Source organism: Saccopteryx leptura, chromosome 4, assembly GCF_036850995.1.
Source record: "Saccopteryx leptura isolate mSacLep1 chromosome 4, mSacLep1_pri_phased_curated, whole genome shotgun sequence".
In the NCBI taxonomy this organism is placed as follows: domain Eukaryota; kingdom Metazoa; phylum Chordata; class Mammalia; order Chiroptera; family Emballonuridae; genus Saccopteryx; species Saccopteryx leptura.
The window spans coordinates 34,456,635-34,481,226 of NC_089506.1; the positions used below are offsets into that span (position 1 = coordinate 34,456,635).

A 24,592-nucleotide genomic window follows, 5' to 3' on the forward strand; every position below is an offset into this window, starting at 1 on the left:
TTCTTCACAGGCTGGGCTCTCAGTGCCCTTCTCCTCCGCCGGCGAGCACAGAGCCGGAGTCGCACACTGAGGCCTCGGCTTTGCCTCTCCCTCCCCGAGGGAGCCCCGTTGGCGCACTGTGCTGGGGCCGCTGAATTCCGAGTTGTTCTCTGTTCCTTTTCTCAACTTCCTGAGCCCTTCGCTGGCTCCCTGCCCGGCCCTGTGTGAGGGGCCGCGGCCTCGAATTCTCGCTGGCACTGGTGTTGGGCCAGACGCGGAGGTGGCTTTTCCATGGCGCTGCTCAAAAAACTGCTCTTTGGTTTGTTTTTACGTGTGTGTGTGTGTGTGTGTGTGTGTGTGTGTGTGTGTGTGTGTGTGTTTTCATGCCTACACCCTAGGAACAGTCCAGCCAGAGGTGCCAAAAACCACAAGGCACTTCTCTGGGACAGGCGAGCTGACTATTGCTAACTGTCCAAAGGGCCTCAAATCCGCCTGCATTTCCCGCACAGGGTTGTGCCGACGGATCCGTGCTGGGGTGGGCTCCCTATTCAACTTGCTTAGAGGAGTTTGTGAATAGTCTTTATTTCTTGTTATCTGCTCTGACCTTCCTCTCAAATGACAATGCTTTCCCTCCCTGCAGGTCATAAAGAAGGAAACTGGATTTTGGAGAGACTTTGGATTTGGGATGACATGTCAGTATCGATCAGACTTCATCAATATAGGTAAGACAAATCCATTTGCAACAAAGCCTGCATCTCGACTGCCACCTAGAGGCCGATGGGCGGCGGCGAGGGAATCAGGTCAGCTTCCCAGGAGCCTGGTGGCAGAGGTGGTGCCACTTCCTAAGGGAAGGCCTGTCAGGTTCATTCCTCTGGCCGTGGACGGGGGGCCGGACCAAGAGGGGACCTGGGGGTGCTTGGCACTTTAGCCCCTATAATCTCCACCAGCACCTTTCAGTCGTCCCAAGTAAGGCTCACATCTGAGGATTAAAGGCAGCTTGTATGAAGGCAGCTTCGAAACATTTCTCCCGTGCCGCCTTCCCGGCCAGCCTCGCTCCTGTGCCGCGTCCTGCAGTGTCCTGGGTCTCCGCAGGAGCAGATCCGTTACAAAATAGGGTGACGTGGCGAATTTTGGAAAATCGCACACCAGAAAAGATCCAGATTTCTCTCTGCCGCACCTTTGAGAATTCCAGATGTCACTTCAAGCTCTAAGTACACAGTCACTGCATACACACACACACACACACACACACACACACACACACACACACACACATTCCCAGCGCACAGAGAGGAGAGGCCTTTACGTTACAGTTGAGACCAAGGCTCTTGGCGGTGGCAGAGGGACCTCCTGTCAAGTGAGGGCCATGGTCAGGGTGAGAACAGGGTGTCTGCTGTCCCCCTTGGAAGCCCCACCCTTTCCCCGGGGTGGCTCTCACTCACGTGCCTCCGAAGGGAGTAGCCCTGTAGATTGATTATACATGACTAGGGAATGCACGAAGGGGTCGAAAACCTTGATCTCGGGCTCAGGTCAGGGTGGCCCTCGAGCCCGGATGGAGTCGGGGAGGTCCTGCCCTCACACAGTGTGGAGACTCCCATGTCACCGTCTCCCGCGGGCCTCCCAGAGCCTGCTCACCTGCCTCTCTCCTGGTCTGTGTCCCTCCCACCCCCGCCTCCACCTCGCAAGGCCGAGGGCTGCTCTTTTTAAGGCCAGTGAGTCGGTCTGAGCAGCCCCAGGTTTTGTTCAGAGGTGAGTGGTCTGTGGGGACTATGGAACCCTCACAGAAATCAAACAACCTGAAGTCAGGTCCACTAAGAAGCAAGACATTGGTCTGAGTAGTGGGTAGTGAACCACAGGTGTTCTTCGATGTCTCTGAAAAATAATCCTAAATGATTCCACGCAAATCAACTTCCAAAAATGACATATTTTTAAAAATTCCAAAAGATTTCCATTTCAAGGAACTTGTTGTTTTCTTGTTCTATGTACAGGCAAAGATTATTTTGTGATGATGTATGTTTATCAAATTTGAGCTTATAATACATTTCCCCCCCTAAAGATAGGGCATAATTATAGCCATAATGGAAATGGGAATGGCAGGTTGGGAAGGGTTCTCGTTCTCCACAAGCTGTTGCTATGACCTCAGAATGAATCTTTGGGTCACTGGTGGGTGTACCCCAGCCATTCTTTGCAGTCTTGTATAAATTTGCAAGCATCATATACTCATGCACCTTCTGTTTAAACAAGTGGTAATGATACCAGTGGTAATAATAAATTAGCTACAGCTAACCACGCACTGCCCCTTACATTACTTATCTCACTTGGTTCTGACAGACACCTACTTCATTTCAGGAGAGAGAAACAGAAGCTCTAGAGAGCTGAAGGGGAAGCGTGTATGAGAATCAGGACTTGAATTCCACTCCCTTGACTCAGAACGGTCTTTGCCTGCACGCATGCCATCGAGGGGTCACAGATTGCTCGTATACATAGCTCAGGGGTGGGCGGGGTGTGATTTCCCCTGCGCTGAGTGAGCCCCCTCTTTCAGCCATAGCCTTGATCAGGCAGCACAGTTTGCAGGCCTGGCTGTAGGGGACAGAAAAGGGAGACGTATGCAGCAGCTCTGAGAAGAGATGTTGAGAATGGCTTCACTGTTTCTTTTAAGAATTGATACATCTCCCCTTGAGAAAGAACAATGACAAAAGGGGGGCGGTTCTTTGGTTGTACTTGAGACATGGTGGGCTTTGGGCTAAGAAATGATGTGGGGCATCGTAACTGACATAGGTGAGCGTTTAGGGGACCTTTACTCATGCTGTCAAGGAGTCCATTCCTAAGTGACTGAAGCCAGTCCCTTTAACATGAGTCACTTCACCAGCATCTTGAGACCACTTTAGTCTCCAAAAGGAAGAGCCTTTGTGGGATGTGATTCTTTTCACGCTCAGATCCTGTTTCACTACTGCATTTCACGCCGCATGCTTCTGTTCATTCCATTTGAAGTGGCAGGAGGAGGCCCTCAGTTAAACGGAGAGTTTTCATTTGGCAGTTTCAGGTTGAAGTTAGGACGCTGCTGCAGCTCTTAATCAGAGGCTCGGGCTGATCGTCGACATTGCTCATTGCTCCCGAAGGCAGGCAAATAAATGCCGGGGGGCTGTTTGCCATCTTGTCATCGCCAGGAGTTGGTTCTCTGACCCGGATGGACACTTACACGTGGGGGGTCAGTGGAACATCTCCCCTAAGTGCTGCTTCTCTTCATGCAGAGTCCTGCGCTTGTGCAGCTCGGGAAAGCACGTATAGGTCAGGAGCCGCGGGCCCAGCATGACTCAGCAGTGTGTTCTCTCCTGACAGGTGGGTTTGATTTGGACATCAAAGGCTGGGGCGGAGAGGACGTGCACCTGTATCGCAAGTATCTCCACAGCAACCTCATCGTGGTGCGGACGCCCGTGCGGGGACTCTTCCACCTCTGGCACGAGAAGCGCTGTGTGGACGAGCTGACCCCCGAGCAGTACAAGATGTGCATGCAGTCCAAGGCCATGAACGAGGCCTCCCACGGGCAGCTGGGCATGCTGGTCTTCAGGCATGAGATAGAGGCTCACCTTCGCAAACAGAAACAGAAGACAAGCAGCAAAAAAACATGAACCCCCAGGGATCAATTTGGGGAAATGTTTTTTGTTGTTGTTGTTATTGGTTTTTTTTCCTTTTGCAATTAACCTGACCAGTGGCTACAACAGGAAAAGATTTCCATAAAGGGCAAAAAAAAAAAAAAAAAAAAAAAAAAAAAAAAGAATTTGACTGATTAGTAAAAGACGAGGGGAGAGAGCCTCCACTTTCTGCCTGTGTGGTTTTTATGCAACAGGAATGGAAATCTCGCACTTTGCCTGCGAAAGTAGCCCAAGTCCGTCCTCTGCAGTGTCTGACAAAGGAGAATGATTGTGAGACAATCAGTGTGATGGCGTGCAGGTTTTGATTGTGTTTGCAGCAAAGTGAGTTCTGTTGTTTTTTATTAGCTTTGAAATATTCATGAATTGAGTTTTGTACAAAGTTCATTAGAATGAAAGGCAAACAGATTTCTCCCCGTATGAATTGAGTATATCCGTAGGGCTCTCGTCTCCAGGATTGCTGAAACATCAGAAGGCAGGCGAGGAGGCTGTGTGAAATTCAAAGTTACCCTCATTAAGGTCCTTGTAAGTATGTTAAGCAAAACCAAATGAACTAAAAAAGAAAAGAAACCGTAACCGTTGTGTCATTTTCCCCCAAGATTAACCAAAAATAATCTGCTCATCTTTTTAGCTGTAGTTTTAACCGTATCCACTTTTTATTTAAAAATGCACTTTCCTTTTGCTTATGAGCTGTATTTGGCTTAACGACCAATTTGCAAGCCTTACGAAGAGAGCACAAGCTAGCATACACTTGTATATGTGGTAAGAAGATACTTTTAGCTGCGTTAGGAGAACTTTCCGTTCGGAGCATCAGCTCCATGCCGGTGTCTGAGGACGTGCCGAACGCTGATCCTGCTGGGCCCTGGAGTCAGCCCTCCATCCTGTGGAAGGCCTGGCCTGAGCCCCTGACAGAGCGAGACATTCACATCCTCTCTCTGTAGAGGATTTCCGAAGAGGAGCAACCGACCACTGGAGGGAAAGAAAAATAGACTTTTTTTTTTTTAAACCTTAACAGAGAAGGGAACTCATTCAGGCTGGTGGTATCCTGATTTATTCTCAAGTCAGAAAACACATCACCCCCCAGGAGAACTGGGGACCACTTTCATACCTGTTTAAGTAAACCAAAGTGTACTGTGTGAACCAAACAATCTCTTTTTAAAGCAGGGTGCTCTTCCTGGCTTCTGGCTTCCACGAGAAGACTTGCAGGAAAATGTATTTTGTAAGGGATCACTCCATCTGCCGGATCGTGTGGGATGGGAGACTTTGCTACATGATCACCCCCACCCCAATCCAGGGGGAAGGAACTTGATTATTTTTTAAATGAAGCAGTTCTATTCAGTCATCATGACGCTTCTGAAAATTGCATTTTATTATAGTTTCTAACTATTTAAAAGATAAATACAGTTAACACTGAGTAGTTTCCACATTCATGTGGAAATTATTTATTTATTAGCCAGCACCAGATGCACAAGCTAATTACCCCTGATTCCTTCTCTTCTGTTTGCCCACAGTCAAGTTGTTGTTTAAACGCTTCAAGAACAGTCAAGCTCTTGGTGTGTTAAAAAAAAAATGCATTGTATTGATTTGTACTGGTAGTTCATAAAAATTTAAAACACAGGACATGAATGGAAAGTGGCATTAGAGAGCTAATAAAATATGATTTGTAAATATGATTTCTTCTTAGAGGAAGAATGCCATGTCGTTAGTGTTCGGAAAAGTATTTTTTTTTTTTTTGCACAGACCAGGTTTTCTCAACCTCGACACTGTGGGCATATTGCGCTGGACCATGTTGTGTAATGGGCAACATCTCTGGCCTCTACCCACTAGATGCTAGAAGCATCTCTCACCCAGGCTAATAACCAATGTCTCCAGTCACCGCCAAATATCCCCTGTGGGCAAAACCACCCCTAGTTGAGAACCACTGGTCTAGAGCAGCGATCGTCAAATTTTAAACAATCGCAAGAGTGTTTAAAACATGCAACACCTGACTTCTTAGTCTGGGGCACTGACCTCTTTTTCCGTGGACTGTCAAATTAAGAAAATAACAGCCAACACAGCGAGAGCCGTCAGTATGAATGAATAAAAAATTACACCTTTTCTTCTCATCAGATCAGCAAAAAAATATATTTCTGGGTGTGCTGCAGAATTTTAGTAAGGTGTGCCATGAGATGAAGAAGGTTGAAAATCGCTGGCCTACAGGGAGGAGAGAACCATAATGATAAACCTGGCCTTTAATACAGTTCACTTGTCCTTTTTATTAGAAGAAATTGACAAATGATTTCCAAGGTCGCTTTTGACCCTCTGTTTTATATTTTTACATACAATGGTGACACTAGAGATTTGGGGCACATGTCTAGCCTGTCTCTCCCGTGGCTCTGATGGCTTTGTGGGGTGACCTGCACACTCCTGCCCATATTCTCCTAGTGTCAGGAGGATGCAAGTCCGACAGGCTGGCGGCCGGGAGCACACGTGTGGCCCCGGAGCTGGGCAGGTCCCGCAGGTGGTGCAGTCTGAGGCTGCGCTCTGGGCTCACCGGCCATGGGTGCTTGTTTAAATTGCACATCACAGAAGCCCAAGATCATGGTTAAGAATTGGGTTTCAAGTTGCTGATGGTAGCAGAAAAGAAAAAGAAACAGCACAATATTGAACTAGTTTTCTAAAGCTTAGTCAGGTAAAACAGGTTTATCAAAAGGTAGGCGCTCTCATAAAGCACACATGTAAGAGGGAGTCTGTCTTAATTTGGGCTGCTATGCCAAAAAAAGCGTAGACTGGCTCACACAACAGATGTTGATTTCGCAAGGATTGGGGGCTGGGGAGTCCAAGATCAAGGCACCGGCAGATGCGGTGTCTGGTGAGGGTCCTTCTCAGTGTATCCTCGTGTGGCCGAGAGCTCGCCTCTTGTTCTTAAAAAGAAATGAGTCCCATCCTGGGGGCTCCACCCTCATGACCTGGTTACCTGTTAGAGGCCCCACGTCCTACTGCCTTCACATTGGAGAGTCAATGTCAAGTTTAGTGGGGCCCATGCAGTCCATAGCAGGATGTCTCCCCAATCCGCCCCAGAAAGACTGGCAATAGCCCCACTGAAACATTATCAATAGGGACCTGCCCTGTGACCTTAGACAGCAAAGGAAAGCAGCAATGACTTGTGACTGGAAGGACCCACTCACATCACATCCAAAGGAATGAAGCTGCCAGGGAAGCACTGAGTCTTGGGCTTGGGGTAGGTCTCTTTCTACCCTCTGCTTTCTCTCTCCGTTCTTACATATAAACCGCCTAATAGCTAGCCCCAGTCATCTCACCGGGGCTGGGGTGTCTAATGTGAACCTCTGGTCTCCTCCAAGCAGCAGTGTGCTGATGCAGCCGTATGAGAGCCCATGGTTGGCACCTCTTCCCACTCCTCACTCAGCACTGGCAGATTGGGAGCTTGACGGCAACCACCGTGGGAGTATTTACACCACAGAAATGGGCAGTTAGCAAAGGCTACATATACAACCCTGCCCTTCACCCCCCACCTCAGCCGGCTGTTCACTATTTACCAGCACACTCCTGCCTCCAGGCAGCACATCTCTTCTCCTTGTGCCCAGTTTCCCCTCCAACCGGCAACTTTCTAGCCGCTCCTTTGTACTCATCAATGTGGCCAACCTGCTTGTCTGCACACTTCAGGGATGAGGAGAGAATCAGACCTAGGAATTTTCAACAGGTAAAAAGAACTTCATAGGGCACTGTTTTTAAGATTTTTCCCGAACCAAGTAGACATAACACACAACCCTGGAAAGTAAGAAAATGGCTACCCAGAACATAATTTTAATAAATTTTGTTTCAGGGGAAATCTTTCAATGTTATCAGGGTTCAGTGCAGAGTGGTAGTTAATATCATGGCTTCCCCAGCCTGACTGCTGGTTTCAAATGCTACATCTTTCACTTTCAACCTGTATGACCTTGAACCAGTCACTCTGTACACCAGTTTCCTCCTTCGGGGAGACGAATGCTGTCACATCCGCATCATAGGATTATTGTGAAGATTAAATGAGTTAATATGGATGACGTCCTTAGGCCATGTCAGCTGTTATTCAATACCGGTTCCCTTGCCAGAGGCAGGCGCACCAGGCATGCGCTCTGGGCCCTAACTTCTGAAGGGCCCCGCAAAACCCTAATTTCACACTATTTTCTAATGACACCAAATTTAGTGTCATATGTGCAATTTTAACATTAATAGTACACAATATTTTTTTAAAATATGGTTAACATGTATTTTTACTTTCCATCTCTTTTTTTTAAGGGGCCCAATATTTTCTGCACCTGGGGCCTCAACCGACCTTAATCCGCCTCTGTCCCTTGCCTAGTACTTCCTGGGTATAATCAGAGGGCCATATGGGTCACACATTACAGATCACAAACCCATCCTGTGGGCATTGTTGTTCTTTATTTCTATCATTCTGAAAACAATTTCAATCTATCTGAAGAAGGGTTACTAGGAGTATAAAATATAATGAATAATGTCTCCCTTAAACTCCATGCTCAGTATTTGGAGTTGATGACCCCTGAGACAGTTGGGAGGCATTAGAGGTTTTTGAAGACAGGAGCACAGCCAGGAACCGGATGCATATAATGCCAACCTTCTAAGGTTGGTAATATCATTACTTCCATTTTATAGATGGAGAAAACCAACTCTTAGAAATGGTAAAGAACTCACCCAGAGGCCCAGCCAGAAATGGGCTGGCTGGAGGCTCATGTCATTGTCCCATCCCAACCAGCTCCAGAGGGATTGAAGGTCGTGGGCGGGGGTGAGCCTTGGCCTGGGTGAGTCCAGCTGTCTCTCTGCTCTCCAGCCCCACCTGCTGAATCCCCGATAACGGATGGCAAGTCCTTACCACGGTGATCCAGGAACCCTGAAGCTAGCTGGCGTGGCCCCTCCAGCTGCGCTGTAGTTCCCCGCAGGTTAGGGCTCTGAAGTCTTGGAAGCTGGCCCTGCAGCAGGATCCCAAGGCGCTAAAGAGTGCCTTGAATAGGAGGGGAGAGCAGGTGGGAATATTTGCTTTTTGAAGGTTTGACATTGTGTCTGAGAATTGATAAAGCCCTTTGGCGGTGGTCCCTTAGATAGGTCAGGGTGTTTTATTCCAATACCCATCAAATAACTGGTAGCTTTGTGTGGTCCATATTCTGATTAGCTTCGTATTTGAATCCAAAGCTGTTTCTCCTGGCAGACCTCAGTGCTTTGCTGCCACCGCCACAATCTATGGGGACTGTGCCAGTAGGTTGGGGGCTCTGGGTGGTGGTTTCCACACAAAAAACGCTCGGTCAGCAGAGGTGCCTTTCAAGATGTCTCTGCATTGCTGATCCAGAGTAGTCCAGCCCCGGGCCCCCGGCTGTGTCTGGCTTGTCCGCTGCTCTAAGGAAGGAGGTGCAGGTGGCAGCCTGGGCGGAGAAGCCAGCGCTGTGCTGCCCAGAGCCACCTCTGCCCAGTCACCCGGCGGTCCAGGGAGAGCCAGGCCGTCTTCTGTGGCTTCTGCCCAGGACACACCAAGTGTCCTTTGGCCTGGCAGCTGGCCGTGCCTGTGGCTACTGGCAGACCCCGGGTGGGATGCTTGGTGAACTGAGTCTTCATCCACCTGGGAGTCAGACACCTGAGCCAGAAGTGAGGGAAACAAGGTCCTGCCTGAAGCTCCCTCTGTCCCGGCCGTCCACCCCACAGCTTCCAACCCCACACCAACCCCCACCACACCACCCTCTAACTCGTGTTGTTGTTGTTGTTAAACTTTTATTGATTTTAGAAAGACAGGAAGGGAGAGAGAGAGAGACAGAGACAGAGACATCAATCTGTTTCTGTATGTGCCCTAACCAGGGATCGAACCGGCCACCTCTGCATATCAGGATGATGCTCCAACTAACCGAGCCACCTGGCCAGGTCCAACTCATGTTTAAAGAATGAGAACAATAAGTATCACTTGGCCTGCTAGGGAGTTAAACTCCATTTGCAAAAGTTAAGAAAAATATGTATTTAAAAAATTTCTTCTGTCAGGAATTGTGAGTGTGGTGTGGGAGCCTCTGCTGGGCCCGCGCCACGCCACGCCACGAAGAGCCCCCATAGGGACGGCACTGGCCCGCGGCTGGGCTGACAAGGACGGGGTGGTTAATGTCACAGCAGTAGATCAGATAGGCAGTTTGTTGCAAATGCCCTTGGTGGCCTGTCCGTGCTCCATTTTCGCTTTTTCTCCTCTGTCTTGATCCTTTTTCTTCCTAACTGCCCCTGTGTTTCATCTCTTCTCGGTGTAAGGTGTGAGCTGACCTACACTTCTTGACATTGCCCAGCACTGCCGGTGACCCTGGGGGACAGAGCGTCGTTCTTGTGCATCCTGCTGTCAGCAGTTCCGCAGAACTGTTGTGCGTTCCTTGGCTCTTGTCTTCTCGAGGGAGATTTCAGACTAGAGACGTGAATAGCAAAGTGGGTGGCTGGCGGTTTATTGAGCAGAGAAAGTACACATAGAAAATTTCCAAGCAGGCAGCTCAGACCAATCGGAGAGCCCTGCTTGGTCACATAGTTGAGTTTTTATGCTTAACTGGGCAGCTCCTCCATCTTCTGGCTCCTCCGCCAGCCGGGTCCTTCCACCCATCAGACGCACACCTCTCTGCCCGTGGGGGGAGTCGTATGCCTGTGTTTGCAGTGGGAGCCCGTGTGCATGCTCTTAGTCATTGTGCCCTTTCATGTCTAGCGTCCCCAGTGGAAGGCCATATATTGGTCACTGCCTTGTCTGTTAGTCTCACGGCACCTTCTCCCCACAGAGAGAGATGCGCTGGCCCATATCAGAGGCTTGGGAACCGGTCAGCCATGTGGTTATCAGCTAGGACTATGTTTAAGGTTGATACTCTCTTCCCCTTTCTGTCCCTCTCTGGGCTCATGTCTGACTAGCTACCCACTCGAACACCGCTGCAGCGGTGCAGGGCAGGTGACCAGAACCAGGGGCCGTACAGGTAGGTGAGGGTCTGGCAGCAGGGACGGGGCAGCTAGAGACTTTGGGATGACTGTAAGAGGATGTTCCAGAATCTTAGTGAGGGAGCTGATGGAGAAGAGAATCAACACGGGCAGGGAGGGGCATTAGTGCACAGTCCGGAAGAGGCAGGCAGGCTGCAGTGCTTGGGATTGGGGCACGTGAGGTAACAAGGGAAACATCCCAGACCAACAAACCTCGGGCAGGCAGGTCCAGGTGCTGGGCGTGTGGAGGCAGCAGCAGGAGGGGCGAGGGGTTTGGACAGACTTACCTTAGGCAATAACCAGAGTCAGACATGGGGAGACTGAGTTTAACAGCCGAGCTGGGATGAGAATTTGGGCCTCCTCAACCCCATTTAGTTGTACACAGTTTCTGCATTCTGTTAACTCTTCCCCTTCCCTAAGAATTTCAGGTATTACTCCCTGACATCATATCGTCAACACTGGACAGTGTGTTCTTCTGAGTGTCAGTATCCAACAGGATAAAACAATATAGAATTCAAATCTCCTCCTGTAATAGTAGGTTGTCAGGTCACTTCCTGTTTTTGAAATCTTCTTCCAGTAGGCTGTCACTTGCTGTAGTTATATTTGGAGGTGACTAAAATAATTATAGGCAGAGAGCAATGCTGGGGTCTTTTATGTCTTCATAATTCTTAGTGACCATAGGTTACTTTTCTATTCATTCCAGAACCTTAAGATTTCAGAGCTGAATGAAAGTAAGACAGATCACCTAGTTAAAATACCTTGTTTTATTTTATTAGAAGTGAAAACTGAGGATTGGAGATGTAAAGGGACCTATCCAAGGTCACAAAGCTAAGGACAGGAAAGAGACAGGACTAGAAGCTCCTGACTTCAGCCCTGTGCTATTTCTGCAGTTCTATAATGTCATGACTGGTGAATCACAATTCAGAAACAAAAGCTGAGAGAGACAGGTTCTTAAGACAACTGACTAATTGACAGTTGTCTCTCAGACAACAGAAACCACATGGAACCTTTCAAGAAACACATAACTATCTGTGTTTAAAAACTTTCTCACTGAAGTCCACATATCCACCCCACGCACACTCATACATACATACATACACAGACACGCGCCCTGCGTGTGCTCGGGTTCCATTGCACACTTCCACCGAACGCTTTACACAACCAGCCACCTCCTGAACGGAGTGCCGCCACTGTCCGCTTCCTCGGAAACAGTGCCGATGCTGGGAGCTTGGGCCTAGAGTACGAGTAAATGTCCGTCTCCCCAGAATGATCTCGGGCTCAGAGCCTCCACGGTCAGGCCACTCCCCTCACTGAGGCTGGAAGCTGGGGTGGGGGCTGCAGTAGGGCATAAGATCCTGACTGAGCAATTCTTCGTCCCAGAGCTGAGCAGAGCCAGTGGGAGGTTCTCATCTCCCATTTTTCCTTCATTATGAGGGTGGACTGTATGCCAACAAATGGATGGTCTGTAACGTTTGTTGGGTCCCGTGATCACATACACGCTGTATTAGTTTCCTAGGGCTGCCGTAACAAGCTACCATCAGCTCAGCGGCTTAAGACAACAGAATTTATTCTCTCCTAGTTCTGGAGGTAGGAAGTCTAGAATCCAGCTGTCAGTGGGGCGACACTCCTTCTTGAGGCCCTGAGGAGAAGCTGTCCCGTGCCACTCTCCTAGCTCCTGGTGGCTGCCAGTGATCCTTGGTGTTCCCAGCTTGTGCCTGCATCCCTCCAACCTCTGCTCCGTCATCTCCTTGTCTTCTTCCCTTTACGTGTGTCTCCGTTTCCAAATCTCTCTCTCCTTATCCGGTGCCAGTCACTGTTTATGGGCATCATTATGAGCCCTAGTCCAGTATGATGAGCTCATCTTACCTTGGTTACCTCTGCAAAGACACAAGTCCAGATGAGGTTCCATTCACAGGTGCAGGGGCCAGGACTTCAGTGAGTCCTTTTAGAGACACGGTTCAAACCACCGGAAGCAGTATTCAAACAACTCCATTCTGTTCTCGTCAGTCACCACTGACATGGAGCCCCTCACGTGTGCATGGGCGCCACCCTTGGGCACTCTGGGTAGAGCCAGAGTAGATGGCCAGGCTGCTTCTCCAGGAGGGACTCACTCACAGACGCCTGCTTGCTCACCTAGGCTGCAGTATTTTGGTGCGTGTGAAGCCTCTCATCTTGTATTTTAAAATGCATTCAGTTTACATTGCCATCTTTGCTTTGCTATGCCTCTTACATCCTGACTCCAACATGCGCAGTAAGTGAGGGTGTGTCTGGAAGGTCATCTCAGCCATTAGTAAAGGCTTTTATTTTGCCAGTTCCCCAAAGCCAGCACGTAACTTCATATAAACAGGACCCTGAGACCTTTTGAGATGATGCAAAGAGAAAGTGTAGAGGCCATGAAATGGTTCCCATGAGCTACTGGTTTTTTAAGAACAGCTTCATTCCTAAGAGGCTTCCATTTCTTCTTTGTTCGTTTTATCTTACGTACGTCATTAAGGTTGTATCCTTCATGTCCGGGAGTTGATGAAATGCGGAATCTCCCTTTACTCTCGGAGTGCACACAATGCGGAGGTCACTTTCTCTCAACACTGAACTCCAGCAGAAGAGAGATTTCTGTAGGACTCCAACGGTGCTTTCCGTTGGTCAGTATTGGCTCTGCTGCAGGGTCATTTTGGCTTCACACACCCACGTGTCTGTCCAGAGGAGAGCCCCGTTGGAGGCTGCAGGATGACATGTGCTTGGGGCTGTCACTCAAAGAGCTCCAGGTAGTCGGGAGGCTGGTCCTGCTGACCACAGGGGTACAGGAGGCGCTCTTTCCCCAAGGACGTGATAGGTTCCTCCTGTGAGTCAGAAAGCACAGGTCAGGCGAGGCAGGTTGTTAAGATAATACAAAAAAAAAATGATGCTGTGCCATTCCTGCCTCCTCAGAGTCCATAACTGCATGCTCGATTTACACCAACCAAGCTTTAGGGTTTACAGCAATTTAAAAAGAGATCTTCCTTATCCACAAACCACTGTGTCCTCTCCTCCTCCCCGCCCTCCCCGGGCTTGAGTGCTAACTTAAGTGCTCGTGGTGTGGTCAGCACAGGCACAGGTTTTTAGCATCTCCTACATGCTCTGCCCCCATGGGACTCTCCCCATGTCTGTGAGGAGGAACAAGCCTCAATGATAAAGGAAATGCAATTAAGACTCCTGATTATCAGGAGGAATTATCAAAGACTAATCCCCCGTTACCTGTCTCCGTCATTTTTCTTGTAATTGCCTTTCCCTGTTGGAGCTGCTGCGGGACAGTAATTCACAGAGCAGATGAAGTCTGTGCAGCGTCTCACCTTGTGATACTCCACCAGCTCCGCCAGGGATGCGTGCTGCAGCTGGTCCACGCCCAGGAAGCTGTAGGAGTCGGTAGAGGCGTCAATGAGGAAGTGTTTGCAGCCGTCCTCAGACAGGTAGGACAGGGCATAGCCTCTGATCCTCTCGCTGACTCGGATCAGAAAACTGCCCGGCACGCATGTGCTCAGAAGTTCATTTGCTCTCTTTAGTGTGAGAATTCCTGTGGGCAAGAAAAGCAAGTATTTATATTTCAGCCAAATCATTTTCAAAACTCTCCTCTGTTAAACGTAGCTGTGTGGACAAAGTTCAGTAAAAGTGAGCATGACTTTTAAATCCATTTTTGGCATGTAAGGGGTACAGTATATCATTCATCTTCTGGTATTTGGGAACTGGGCAGGGTAGCAAATGGGTAGTGTGAATGAGAGTGTAAATGGCTAGCCTTCAGAAGAACAAATTTCCACGCAGGCACTCAGCTACAGCAACACAGGGGTTAGGAGGCCTCTGAGTCTGGCAGGACCCTTGACAGCCGTCGTGGGGGTGTCAGATCTGGAAGGGGCCTGGAAAGTGCTCTCCTCAGTTTACTGATGAGGGCTCTCTGTCTTCGGGAATGCTCCTGCTTGGCCTCACACAATGGTTCTCAGGGCCATGTCTGGAAAATCTTTTTTGTCATTTTTCTACTTGTTTATTTTTTTAAATTTTATTTTATTTTTTAAAAATTGATTTTAATTTACTGTGTTTACATAGATTCTGGTGTTGCCCTGAATGCATCCCCCCTCCCCCGTATTGGAAATTTTTGAGTGACATTTTTATTTGTCATGAGCAAGGGGGAGGTACTACTGGCATCCAGTATATTGAGGCCAGGGATACCGCTAAACATCTTACAGTGCACGGGAGCGCTCCTCATGACGAGTCATTATCCAACCGAAAATGTCAATAGTGCTAAAGCTGAGAAACCCTGGTCTGGGAGTCAGCAATTTAGTGTAACAGGTCCAGGGAAGCTAGTCTACAAAGTACCCTCCACTGTAGCTACTCCTAAATGAATAAAGGAGTAAAAGTATGTGTGTGTGTGTATGTGTATAAATATATATATGTATATGTGTATATGTATATATATGTATGTATGTGTGTATATATATATGTGTGTATGTGTATATATATATGTATATATAGATGATATATACAGACACACGCACAAACACACATCTGTCTTTATATATATTTGAAAGAATGAAACTCTTCATATATATGAAGATATAGAAACACACCCCAGAGACTGCACATGTGTGTATCTTCACATAGATCTTTTCATATACATACATTTATATATATATATATATGTGTGTGTGTGTGTGTGTGTGTGTGTGTGTATATATATATATATGCATTTTTAGATGCCTCATGAGATTACACTAATTCAGACCAGACCTTTCCCCAGTTAGTTCAAACTCATAAGGTTTGGCTCATATTCCAAATTTCCCTTCTTACTCCCATTGTAATTCTTCAGATGAATCAGTAATGTTCAAACATATAGAAAGTGCACACACACATCTTGGGAAGATGGTGAAGTCAAATTATTCAGGAGCTCCGATTTGGGTGGGAGGAACAGCCTTCTCCTCGTGTTCTTTCTCATTTCAGCAGACAGAAGCCCCTGCCTTCTCCCATTCCACAGCTGACACTCAGTCTCTTATCATCGGGGAAGCACCCCTCTGGTGAAAAGGCAATGGATTGTCATAGTCCTTTAAGCTTGTTGGTAAAGTTCGTTGAGCATGAATGCTAATAATTCAGAGGAAAGCATAAAAACATTTCTCTATAATTTTTTGTAAGTAGATTTTTAATAAAGGGGGGATTTAAAAACCACCTGTTGGCCCTGGCCAGTTGGTTCAGTGGATAGAGTGTTGGCCCGGCATGCAGATGTCTGAAGTTCTATCCCCAGTCTGGGCACACATAAGAAATGACCACCTCATTCTCTTCCCCCTCCCTCTCCTCCTTCTCTCTCTCTTCTCCTCTCGCAACCAGAGGCTCAGCTGGTTCAAGTGTCGGCCCCAGACACTGAGAATAGCTTGGTTGATCTGAGCATAGGCCCCAGACAGGGGGTTGCTGGGTGGATCCAGATCGGGGCACATCTCTCGGATCTGTCTATCTCCCCTCCTCTCATTAAAATAAATAAATAAATAAAGTAAAATAATAAAATAAAATTACATTAAAATCGCCTGTTCTTGCCCAGCCATGACCAGCCAGCCCTTCTTGTGTCTTCTCTTCTGCCATGTGCCCCAGGGCTGCCCCTCAAAGTCTCTGTGAGACCCTGGGGTAAGATTGGGGGGGAGGCCTGGCAGTTCCCTGCTCACAGGTAGGAAATGTCCCTAAACCAGAAGAAGATTCAAGGCCTCTCTTCGAACAGAAGAGAGCTGGGGTTCTGTTGCATTTGTGTCCAGCAGAGTTAGTGATGCCTATGCGTGACCTCCATCACATCTGGTCGTGACCTCCATCACATCTGGCTGCCTTCTCGCTCTTTCCCTGGTAAGACGGAGCCACTGGAAACTGCAGGTGCTACGGAGACTGAGTGAGCCTTCTGGGTCAGCTGCTGCACTGTCCGCTTTAGGTGCTCAAGTGATACCTGGGAAAGCTCCAACAGATAGGGACTGCTGCTTCTGTTTGCCTGTTTTACCTTCTAAGCACACCTGGTCCCATGGATAAGTCACAGATGATGACCATAGCTGAAACAAGGCAATGGATAACTAGCATGCCCAGGGATTGCACATGACCGAGGTGTGAAGACTCTGGCTTTGACTGTCAGTGAAACCAGGGATACCTTTCGCTGATACTGAAAACTCCCCTGCAGAGCCAAGAGACTGATAAACCGTGAATGAGGACAAAGCAGCATTCTGGAAGAAGATTTCTCTTCCCACCCCGAGTTACTGACAACCTAAATCTGAAATTCCGAGGGACTTCAACCAATGGGGTAGAGGTTATCATTGACAACATCTGGGTGTTATCCAGATAGATCTGGATTCCTAAAGTGAAGGCTATTCTGGAAAATTATAACCAAACTTGGATTAAGGTCAAATTGCTCCTAGTATCAGCTCGTACAGTAGCTGTAAATCAAACTCCCAAAGACTTTCCGACTTTCCGTCTGTAATCGTTACCCATTATGCACAATCGTGGCTCCGTCTAATCTCCAGGGCAACAGAACACAATCAAACGGTTCTGTGGCAAATCGCAGGCCCCTGTGGAGACTCCTTGCTCACACTGGTCCTGACAGCAGGTTCAGAGTAAGTGCTATTGACAAAGGCTTTGTTCTTTCTGCTTTACACAGGATTCCCATTCCTAAAAAGCACCGTCTCTTCAGTGCATCTGACGATACAAGCCGATGTTGCAATCTGTCGTGATTCCATCAGGGGCACTGGGTGCCTGCAGGGAGGCCTGGCTGTGATCACCGCCAAGCAGTGAGCTTTGCCCGCGAAGGGAGTTCCTGAAGGCAAAGCCCAAATCCAGTGGCAGATATTAATCACCATGGACTCGAGCAATCGCCTGATAGTATTTTTCATCCCCTGCTTTGCCCGTGCACCACGAAGAATTCTGTGGTCTTCATCCAGCCACAAAGGGCATGACACCTCCGGGCCATTTCCCTCTGACCGGCTCTCTCCACGTGGCTGACAGAAACCAAAGCTATCTGGGGTCCGAGGAGGGTTTCTGTGCTCGTGAGAAGGGGGTAGTTTAAAACGCTTTCTTTTATTTCATCAACTTTTTAAATGAACCAGATCTCACAGCAAGTCTACTGTAGCCAGATGGGTGTGGCAGAACTACAGCGTCCAGAAGAAAGTGGGTGTCTCCGTACACGGGCTTGCTGGACAGCTCCTGGCTCTGAAGAGCCCGGGGCAGAGCTGGGCCGGGCCTCAGGCCTGAACACCCAGCTGAGGGTCCTAACAGCTGGCGGAGAGGGAGCCCAGAGAAACGTCCCACTCCCCTCTCTGCATGATGGAAACAGTCTTTGCTGCCACTATGGGGTAGCCACTAGCCACAGGGCCACAGAGCCCCTGAAATGTGGCCAGTGTGACTGAAGGACTTTTCATTTTATTTAATTTTAATTCATTTTGATATAAAGAGCTGCATATGGCTAACGGCTACCATATCGGACAGCACAGCTTTAAATCTGTCTGGACTGAAGGTAAACTCCATGACAGGCCCACGAGAACTATTATTTTGCACAAAGGAGGTCAAACAGATGCTGAGAGACCTGAAATAACTCAGACACCCTAGCAGGCCTGGGTGGGACATCAAGGTGGCAGCGACTACCTTACAGAAGGAGGGCAGGTCGATGGGAGGCCCTTCTGCATGACTCCCTCCTGGAAAACACCTACTCATTCTCCAAGAATCAGTTCAACAGCATGGAACTTTCTGGTATCCCCATGAGGAGGGAGTCTCGGGTCCCTCCAGGCCTGCTGAGCCCCTGTTCCCACCTCCACCTCCACCTGAGCACTCACTGGTCTGTCGAAGGTCTCACCCGGCCCCGCCTCTGTCTGAGCACTGCTCGGCCCCGCCTCTGTCTGAGCACTGCTCGGGCCCCGCCTCTGTCTCAGCATGTCAGCGTACTCACAGCACATCTGCCCTGTCCCTTCCTGCCCCCCCCCCCCCCCCGTGAGCTCCTAGAGATGTAAGGAAAGGGACAAGCCCAAGTTCTCACCACTTCTTTATTTTCACACCTTCTGTACCTGCCACTTAGAAGATGCTTAGAAAAGGTCTAATGAATGATTTATGTCTTACAGTCAAGTCAGAAACTCCCTTCTTAGGACACTTCTAGGCAGCCACTGCCTCTAGTCTGAGAACTGTCATCACTGGGACAAGAGACGTACAGCATGCTTCCCTGAAGCACCACCAGGCCCAGCTCCGTTGACATGTGGACGTCTATATGACCTCCTTCCGGCGTGTGAACAATACGTGCTTAAAAACCAAGTGAAAGATAACCAAGTAATAATGGCACTTCGAGTTGCTAACATCTGCCTGGCCCGTCTCAGAGTGTGCATTACCTTATCTAATGCTCACGGTGGCCTGACAAAAAGGCACTGTGACCACCCTCAAATAGAAGACAGAACACCTGTGTCACAGAGAGTTCATGGTGTGCTGGAGGTCACACAGGTCAGCCAGGGGGAGTGCTGGGCTTGACCTCGGGCCGCCCGCCCCGGGCAGGCTCCCCCACCCTCGGCCAGACCCCTGCCCCAGGCTAGCACTGCACACTGCGCGTCATGCTTCCGTTGACCATTTCATTAATCCTCACACAATTCCACAGTGAGCAGAACTGATAATATCGCCATTTTTCAGACGGAAAAACTGAGAGAGAAAACGCACAAGCCCGAGGTGGCGGGGTTTGTTAAATGGTGGCTTCGGGTCTCTGGTTTCCTGCTCTAGTGTTTTATTTTTTAACCCACTGGGTCGGCGACATTTTCCTGGAATAGGCTGAAAATAAAATATGAGCATTTATTTCACAAAGAGGTGTTCGTTTCTCCCCTGGGCAACTTAAAGACATGCTTTTTTTAGTGATTATTTAAGTGCCGGGATGTGGGGATGATACATCAGTGACCTCTGTGACCTCCCCTAAGCTCAGGATTCCCGTTGCCGAGGACTGAAAAGCTCCAGGGCTCGTCAGTGTGCGGCGCTCTCACTGACCACGCGTGCGCGGCAGGTCCGCGGGGCAGCCGCCCGGGTGTGCCCTCCTTGCTCCTGCCTCTGTCATCAGTCCTCCGTTACCTGCCTCGTGGGCTGCCCCGAATAGGGGGCAGGGAGGGGAGGCACTAAGACAGTGTTCATGAAGGCACGCATTTGTGCCATTAGCAGGTGTCCCCAAACTACGGCCCGCGGGCCGCAATTTGGCCCCCTAAGGCCATTTATCCAGCTCCCACCACACTTCCAGAAGGGGCACCTCTCTCATTGGTGGTCAGTGAGAGGAGCACTGTATGTGGTGGCCCTCCAATGGTCTGAGGGACAGTGAACTGGCCCCCTGTGTAAAAAGTTTGGGGACCCCTGCTAAGGAGACCCACAATGCAGTCTGCCTTGAGAAGGGGTGACTAGAAGAAAAACAGACTTTTAGAAACCTTATTTTCAAGTAGCACCCCTGCCAGACTCGGCATACACACGTTATCTGCTGGGGGTCTTAAATTTGGAAGAGAGCGTGTGTTTCCACACTTTAGCTCCCTTCTACTTTGTGCTTTTCTTTAACCTCTGCTGGATTTAAAGGAGGTATTTTCAGAGAAGCTCTGGGCCCTGCCCAAGGTCCTCTGTATAGACGGGGGTGTGATGGGATGTCGACCTGCCATCCTTGAAGTCTGGGGCACACAGCGGATGGGGAAAATGGTCAGAGTTCTTAAAACATTATTCATAGTGCTTCCTTAATAAGTTAAGGATTGGAATGACGTCATGTGTCCTCACGTCATTCCCATCATGGCTAACACTTTTAGCTAGGGCTTCCTATGTTCTAGGCTTACACACAGTTCTAAGCACTTTACATATATGAACTCATTGGACTGGAACAACCTGTGAGGCAGGCAATATCATTATCTGCATTAAACAGACGAGAGAGAAACGTACCGAAGTCGTGTGACTTGCCTGAGGCTGCATGGCTGGCTGGTGGGGGACAGGGATTTGAACCCAGGCAGTGTGACCCCAGAAACATGCTGTTAACCACTACACTCCATGGGCTCCTTCCCTGGCATAAAGAAATCATGTCTAATGCCCTCTGGTTGTGGCAGTGGAAATCCAGTGCACAAAGCAGGTGAGGACAAAGAAAAGTCTGCTAACAAAAGCATGGGTTTAAAAATACTTCTCTAAACAGTAGAACCCCTTTCTATAAAAAATCTGAAGTAGAACCCCCAGAAAAGAGTTGCCCTCCCTTGCCCCTCATCCAACCACTCCACCATTCCCTGGCTTCTGAGGTCCCCCCAGGACCCCCCAAGAATACAGTAGGGAAACTACAAGACGGGAGCCTGGGCATCTTTCGTGGGGAAGTGTGGGGCCCGGGCACAGGCAGGCCATGACACCCTGTGGCTACAGTGCCAGGGTAAGGACTCAAGCACAGCATTTGAAAAACTCAACTAGGCCTGACCAGGTGGTGGTGCAGTGGATAGAGCATCGGACTGGGACGTGGAGGACCCAGGTTTGAAACCCCAAGGTTGCCAGCTTGAGCGTGGGCTCATCTGGTTTGGGCAAGGCTCACCAGCTTGAGCCCAAGGTCGCTGGCTTGAGCAAGGAGTCACTTGGTCTGCTGTAGCCCCACGGTCAAGGCACATATGAGAAAGCAATCAATGAACAACTATGGAGCTGCAATGAAGAATTCATGCTTCTCATCTCTCTCTCTTCCCGTCTGTCTGTCCCTTTCTCTGTCTCTCTTTGTCTCTGTCTCTCTCTCTCTCACACACACACACACTAAAGAAAACTCAAGTAAGAGAGGGCTTGGGGGTTAATGGACTATTTACAACATTAATGGAAAAACATACTAACATTTTTGCAGCAAGTTTGCTGCACTGGGTAATTTATGGAAAAAGTCAGGGTCTTCCAGAAAATAAAAATAAGCAGTGCAAATAATTTGCTGCAGAGAAGCTAGTTCTTCTCAAATCTGAATGAATGTGTGTTGCTTTGCCTTTTTGTTTCATCTTCAGCTACTTTAGAAACCAGAACTAGTCCCAGGCAGTCACATAGAAGCTCTACAGAGAATCACTCAGACAGAGTGCCTTGACACTGCTAATGTAGTGAGCCTGAAATTCATGCTAAAGTGCAGAGGAATTCCCAGGGCTTCCCACTAAAGTCCTGCAGGTCCTGCTCATGGGCAGGACAGTGACCGCCAGGGAAGGGACTTCCAGTCGCCCTTTCCTGCCACGCCCAAGCAGTGACACAGTCTTGCCCCTGGCCACACCTATTCCACCTACTACATGAAGTATATGAATCACATATGTAAATGAGGCAGAATGTTGCATGTGTGTGACTTTGAGAAAGTCACCCAAATCAGTAATTTGTATTTAATAAGGACAGAAGCTTGAAAATCCCTTTGTGAGAGACAGGCAGAATGTTGATGCCTCACAGTTCATCTCCACTCCTCAGCAAAACAGCCGAGGGACAGGTGATCACTAAGGGTGCCAGTTCCCAGGTGCGTTAAGATTTTAGATTAAAAGATACTTTAGGAGGCCATCATAACACTTTTTTTTTTGTATTTTTCCGAAATTAGAAACAGGGAGGCAGTCAGACACCCACATGTACCCGACTGGGATCCACTCAGCATGCCCACTAGGGGGCGATGCTCTGCCCATCTGGGACATTGCTCCTTTGTGGCCGGAGCCATTCTAGTGACTAAGGCAGAGGCCATGGAGCCATCCTCAGTGCCTGGGCCAACTTTGCTCCAGTGGAGCCTTGGCTGCTTGAGGGAAAGGGAGAGACAGAGAGGAAGGAGAGGGGGAAGGGTGGAGAAGCAGATGGGCGCTTCTCCTTTGTGTCCTGACCAGAAATCAAACCTGGGACTTCCATATACCAGGCTGACCTCTACCGCTGAGCCAACTGGCCAGGGTCTGATAAGACTTTTTTAATGCAACGTAAACAGTTACCAATGTTCAGTCCTTCGGGGCTGTGGGCTGCCATGCTGCTGGGGGCCAGGGGTTGTAGGCTGGCACACTGCTGGAGGGACAGGGGCATGGGTCTGCATGTGGATAGTCATCTCCAGGGAACGTAAATTCCAGACAGCAACTGCCTCCACAGAAACAGAGGGGATTTACCCCAACAAGGAGAATGAAAATTTGGAGGGATGTCTCCAAAATGGAAGCTATCAAAACAGCTGCAGTATGAACCACCACTGGTGTCCCACAGATGGGAAAGGAATTTACTACTTAAGTAGCTTAAAATAGAAAATATTGGGACTAAAAGATTTAGAGGGCAGGTTCAATTATATGCCATGACTGCAAAAGATATTCACAAGAAACAAATCAGACTGGAAATATTTTGAGTAAGGAAGTGTTCATTACATTTCAGAGAAATAATGATCAACTATTGAGGTGGAAAGCAAAAATGTTAATTCTCTAACAAGAGAAGCAATTAGAAAATTCCACGATCGAAGATTTGTTCATATATTTATTTCTATCTTTTTCCCACATTGCCAACCCCAGCCCCTGCTGGTTTCTTCGATCCTGAAAACTGCTGTATATTTAACAGGAGGAGGAAAACACTGATGGTCAGAATGATGAAATGGGTTTCTAGAAAGACCTTCACCAGATTTGTTTTATTTATTCATTTTGAGGGGGGTATTTTTCTGAAATGAGTAGTGGGGATCCCTGCATGCACCTGACTGGGATCCACCCAGCATGCCCACCAGGGGGCGATGCTCTGCCCACCTGGGGTGTTGCTCTGTTACAACCAGAGCCATTCTAGCACCTGAGGTGGAGGCCATGGAGCCGTCCTCAGAGCTCAGGCCAACTTTGCTCCAATGGAGCCTTGGCTGCAGGAGGGGAAGAGACAGAGAGAAAGGAGAAGGGGAGGGGTGGAGAAGCAGGTGGGCACTTCTCCTGTGTGCCCTGACCAGGAATCGAACCCGGACATCTGCACGCCAGGCCGATGCTCTACCACTGAGCCAACCGGCCAGGGTTGTTTTATTTATTCTTTAACCCTTCTCTCCAAGGAATGTGAGAAAGAAAACATGTTAATGAGTAGAGTTAAATTATAGATTTACACACTTCGAAGACTCAATCAAGAGGCAGAATAAGTAAAATGACTTGCCTTAGCTGGATGTTAAATTTAGCCAGGAGGACCATGCAACCCTTAGCACCAACTTTACAAACGTTCTAGACATGAGGTCTGTCTTAAAGAATGCTGCCCTGGCCGGCTGGCTCAGCGGTAGAGCGTCGGCCTAGCGTGCGGAGGACCCGGGTTCGATTCCCGGCCAGGGCACACAGGAGAAGCGCCCATTTGCTTCTCCACCCCTCCGCCGCGCTTTCCTCTCTGTCTCTCTCTTCCCCTCCCGCAGCCAAGGCTCCATTGGAGCAAAGATGGCCCGGGCGCTGATGGCCCGGGCGCTGGGGATGGCTCTGTGGCCTCTGCCTCAGGCGCTAGAGTGGCTCTGGTCGCAACATGGTGACGCCCAGGATGGGCAGAGCATCGCCCCCTGGTGGGCGTGCCGGGTGGATCCCGGTCGGGCGCATGCGGGAGTCTGTCTGACTGTCTCTCCCTGTTTCCAGCTTCAGAAAAATGGAAAAAAAAAAAAAAAGAATGCTGTAATATGATGACCAGATGAAAGTAAAATGAATGAAAGTAGGACTGTATTTAAGGGTCAAGATAGTCCTGAACTGAAAAATGAAGTTCCGAACAGGATGAGAGGAGATAAAGGGTGACAGAAAAAACAACAACCCATCAGGAAACAAAACCAAATTGACTCAATCAGTTACTGTTGCAGAAGATTATAAATCCAGAGAACAGGAGCTGTGACTTAGGCAATTGTAGGACTCACTCCCATCTCCCTGCACCCCTCCCTTCCAGTCCCATATTCAACTTGAATTGGCAATGTTCTGCTAAACTCTTTCAAACAATGTTACTCTTTATGTTGGGGTGGTTATCCTTTCAAATTTCTGTTGCTTTCTGGAGTGACTTCTGGGTTCTGGGCTTCTTAATGATAGGTCCTAAATAAATACTTGTGGATATAGCAT

General features: G+C 48.7%; 2 protein-coding genes across 13 annotated transcripts in view; one reads left to right on the forward strand and one right to left on the reverse strand.

The window, feature by feature from the left end:
* CSGALNACT1 (chondroitin sulfate N-acetylgalactosaminyltransferase 1) overlaps positions 1-5,302 on the forward strand; it is a 333,608-nt gene extending 328,306 nt beyond the window's left edge. For all 11 annotated transcript variants that reach the window (XM_066380453.1, XM_066380455.1, XM_066380456.1 and 8 more), the window contains 2 exons: positions 620-701; positions 3,319-5,302. In XM_066380453.1, the coding sequence (XP_066236550.1) occupies positions 620-701; positions 3,319-3,608 (372 nt within the window). In that variant the 3' untranslated portion in view covers positions 3,609-5,302. The remainder of the gene's footprint in view (positions 1-619; positions 702-3,318) is intronic.
* Positions 5,303-11,347: 6,045 nt separating this feature from the next.
* The window catches only part of SH2D4A (SH2 domain containing 4A), a 76,343-nt gene continuing 63,098 nt past the window's right edge, over positions 11,348-24,592 (reverse strand). For both annotated transcript variants that reach the window (XM_066380465.1, XM_066380466.1), the window contains exons 9-10: positions 13,925-14,145; positions 11,348-13,435 (exon numbers count right to left, since the gene is read on the reverse strand). In XM_066380465.1, coding sequence (XP_066236562.1) covers positions 13,343-13,435; positions 13,925-14,145 — 314 coding nt within the window. In that variant the 3' untranslated portion in view covers positions 11,348-13,342. The remainder of the gene's footprint in view (positions 13,436-13,924; positions 14,146-24,592) is intronic.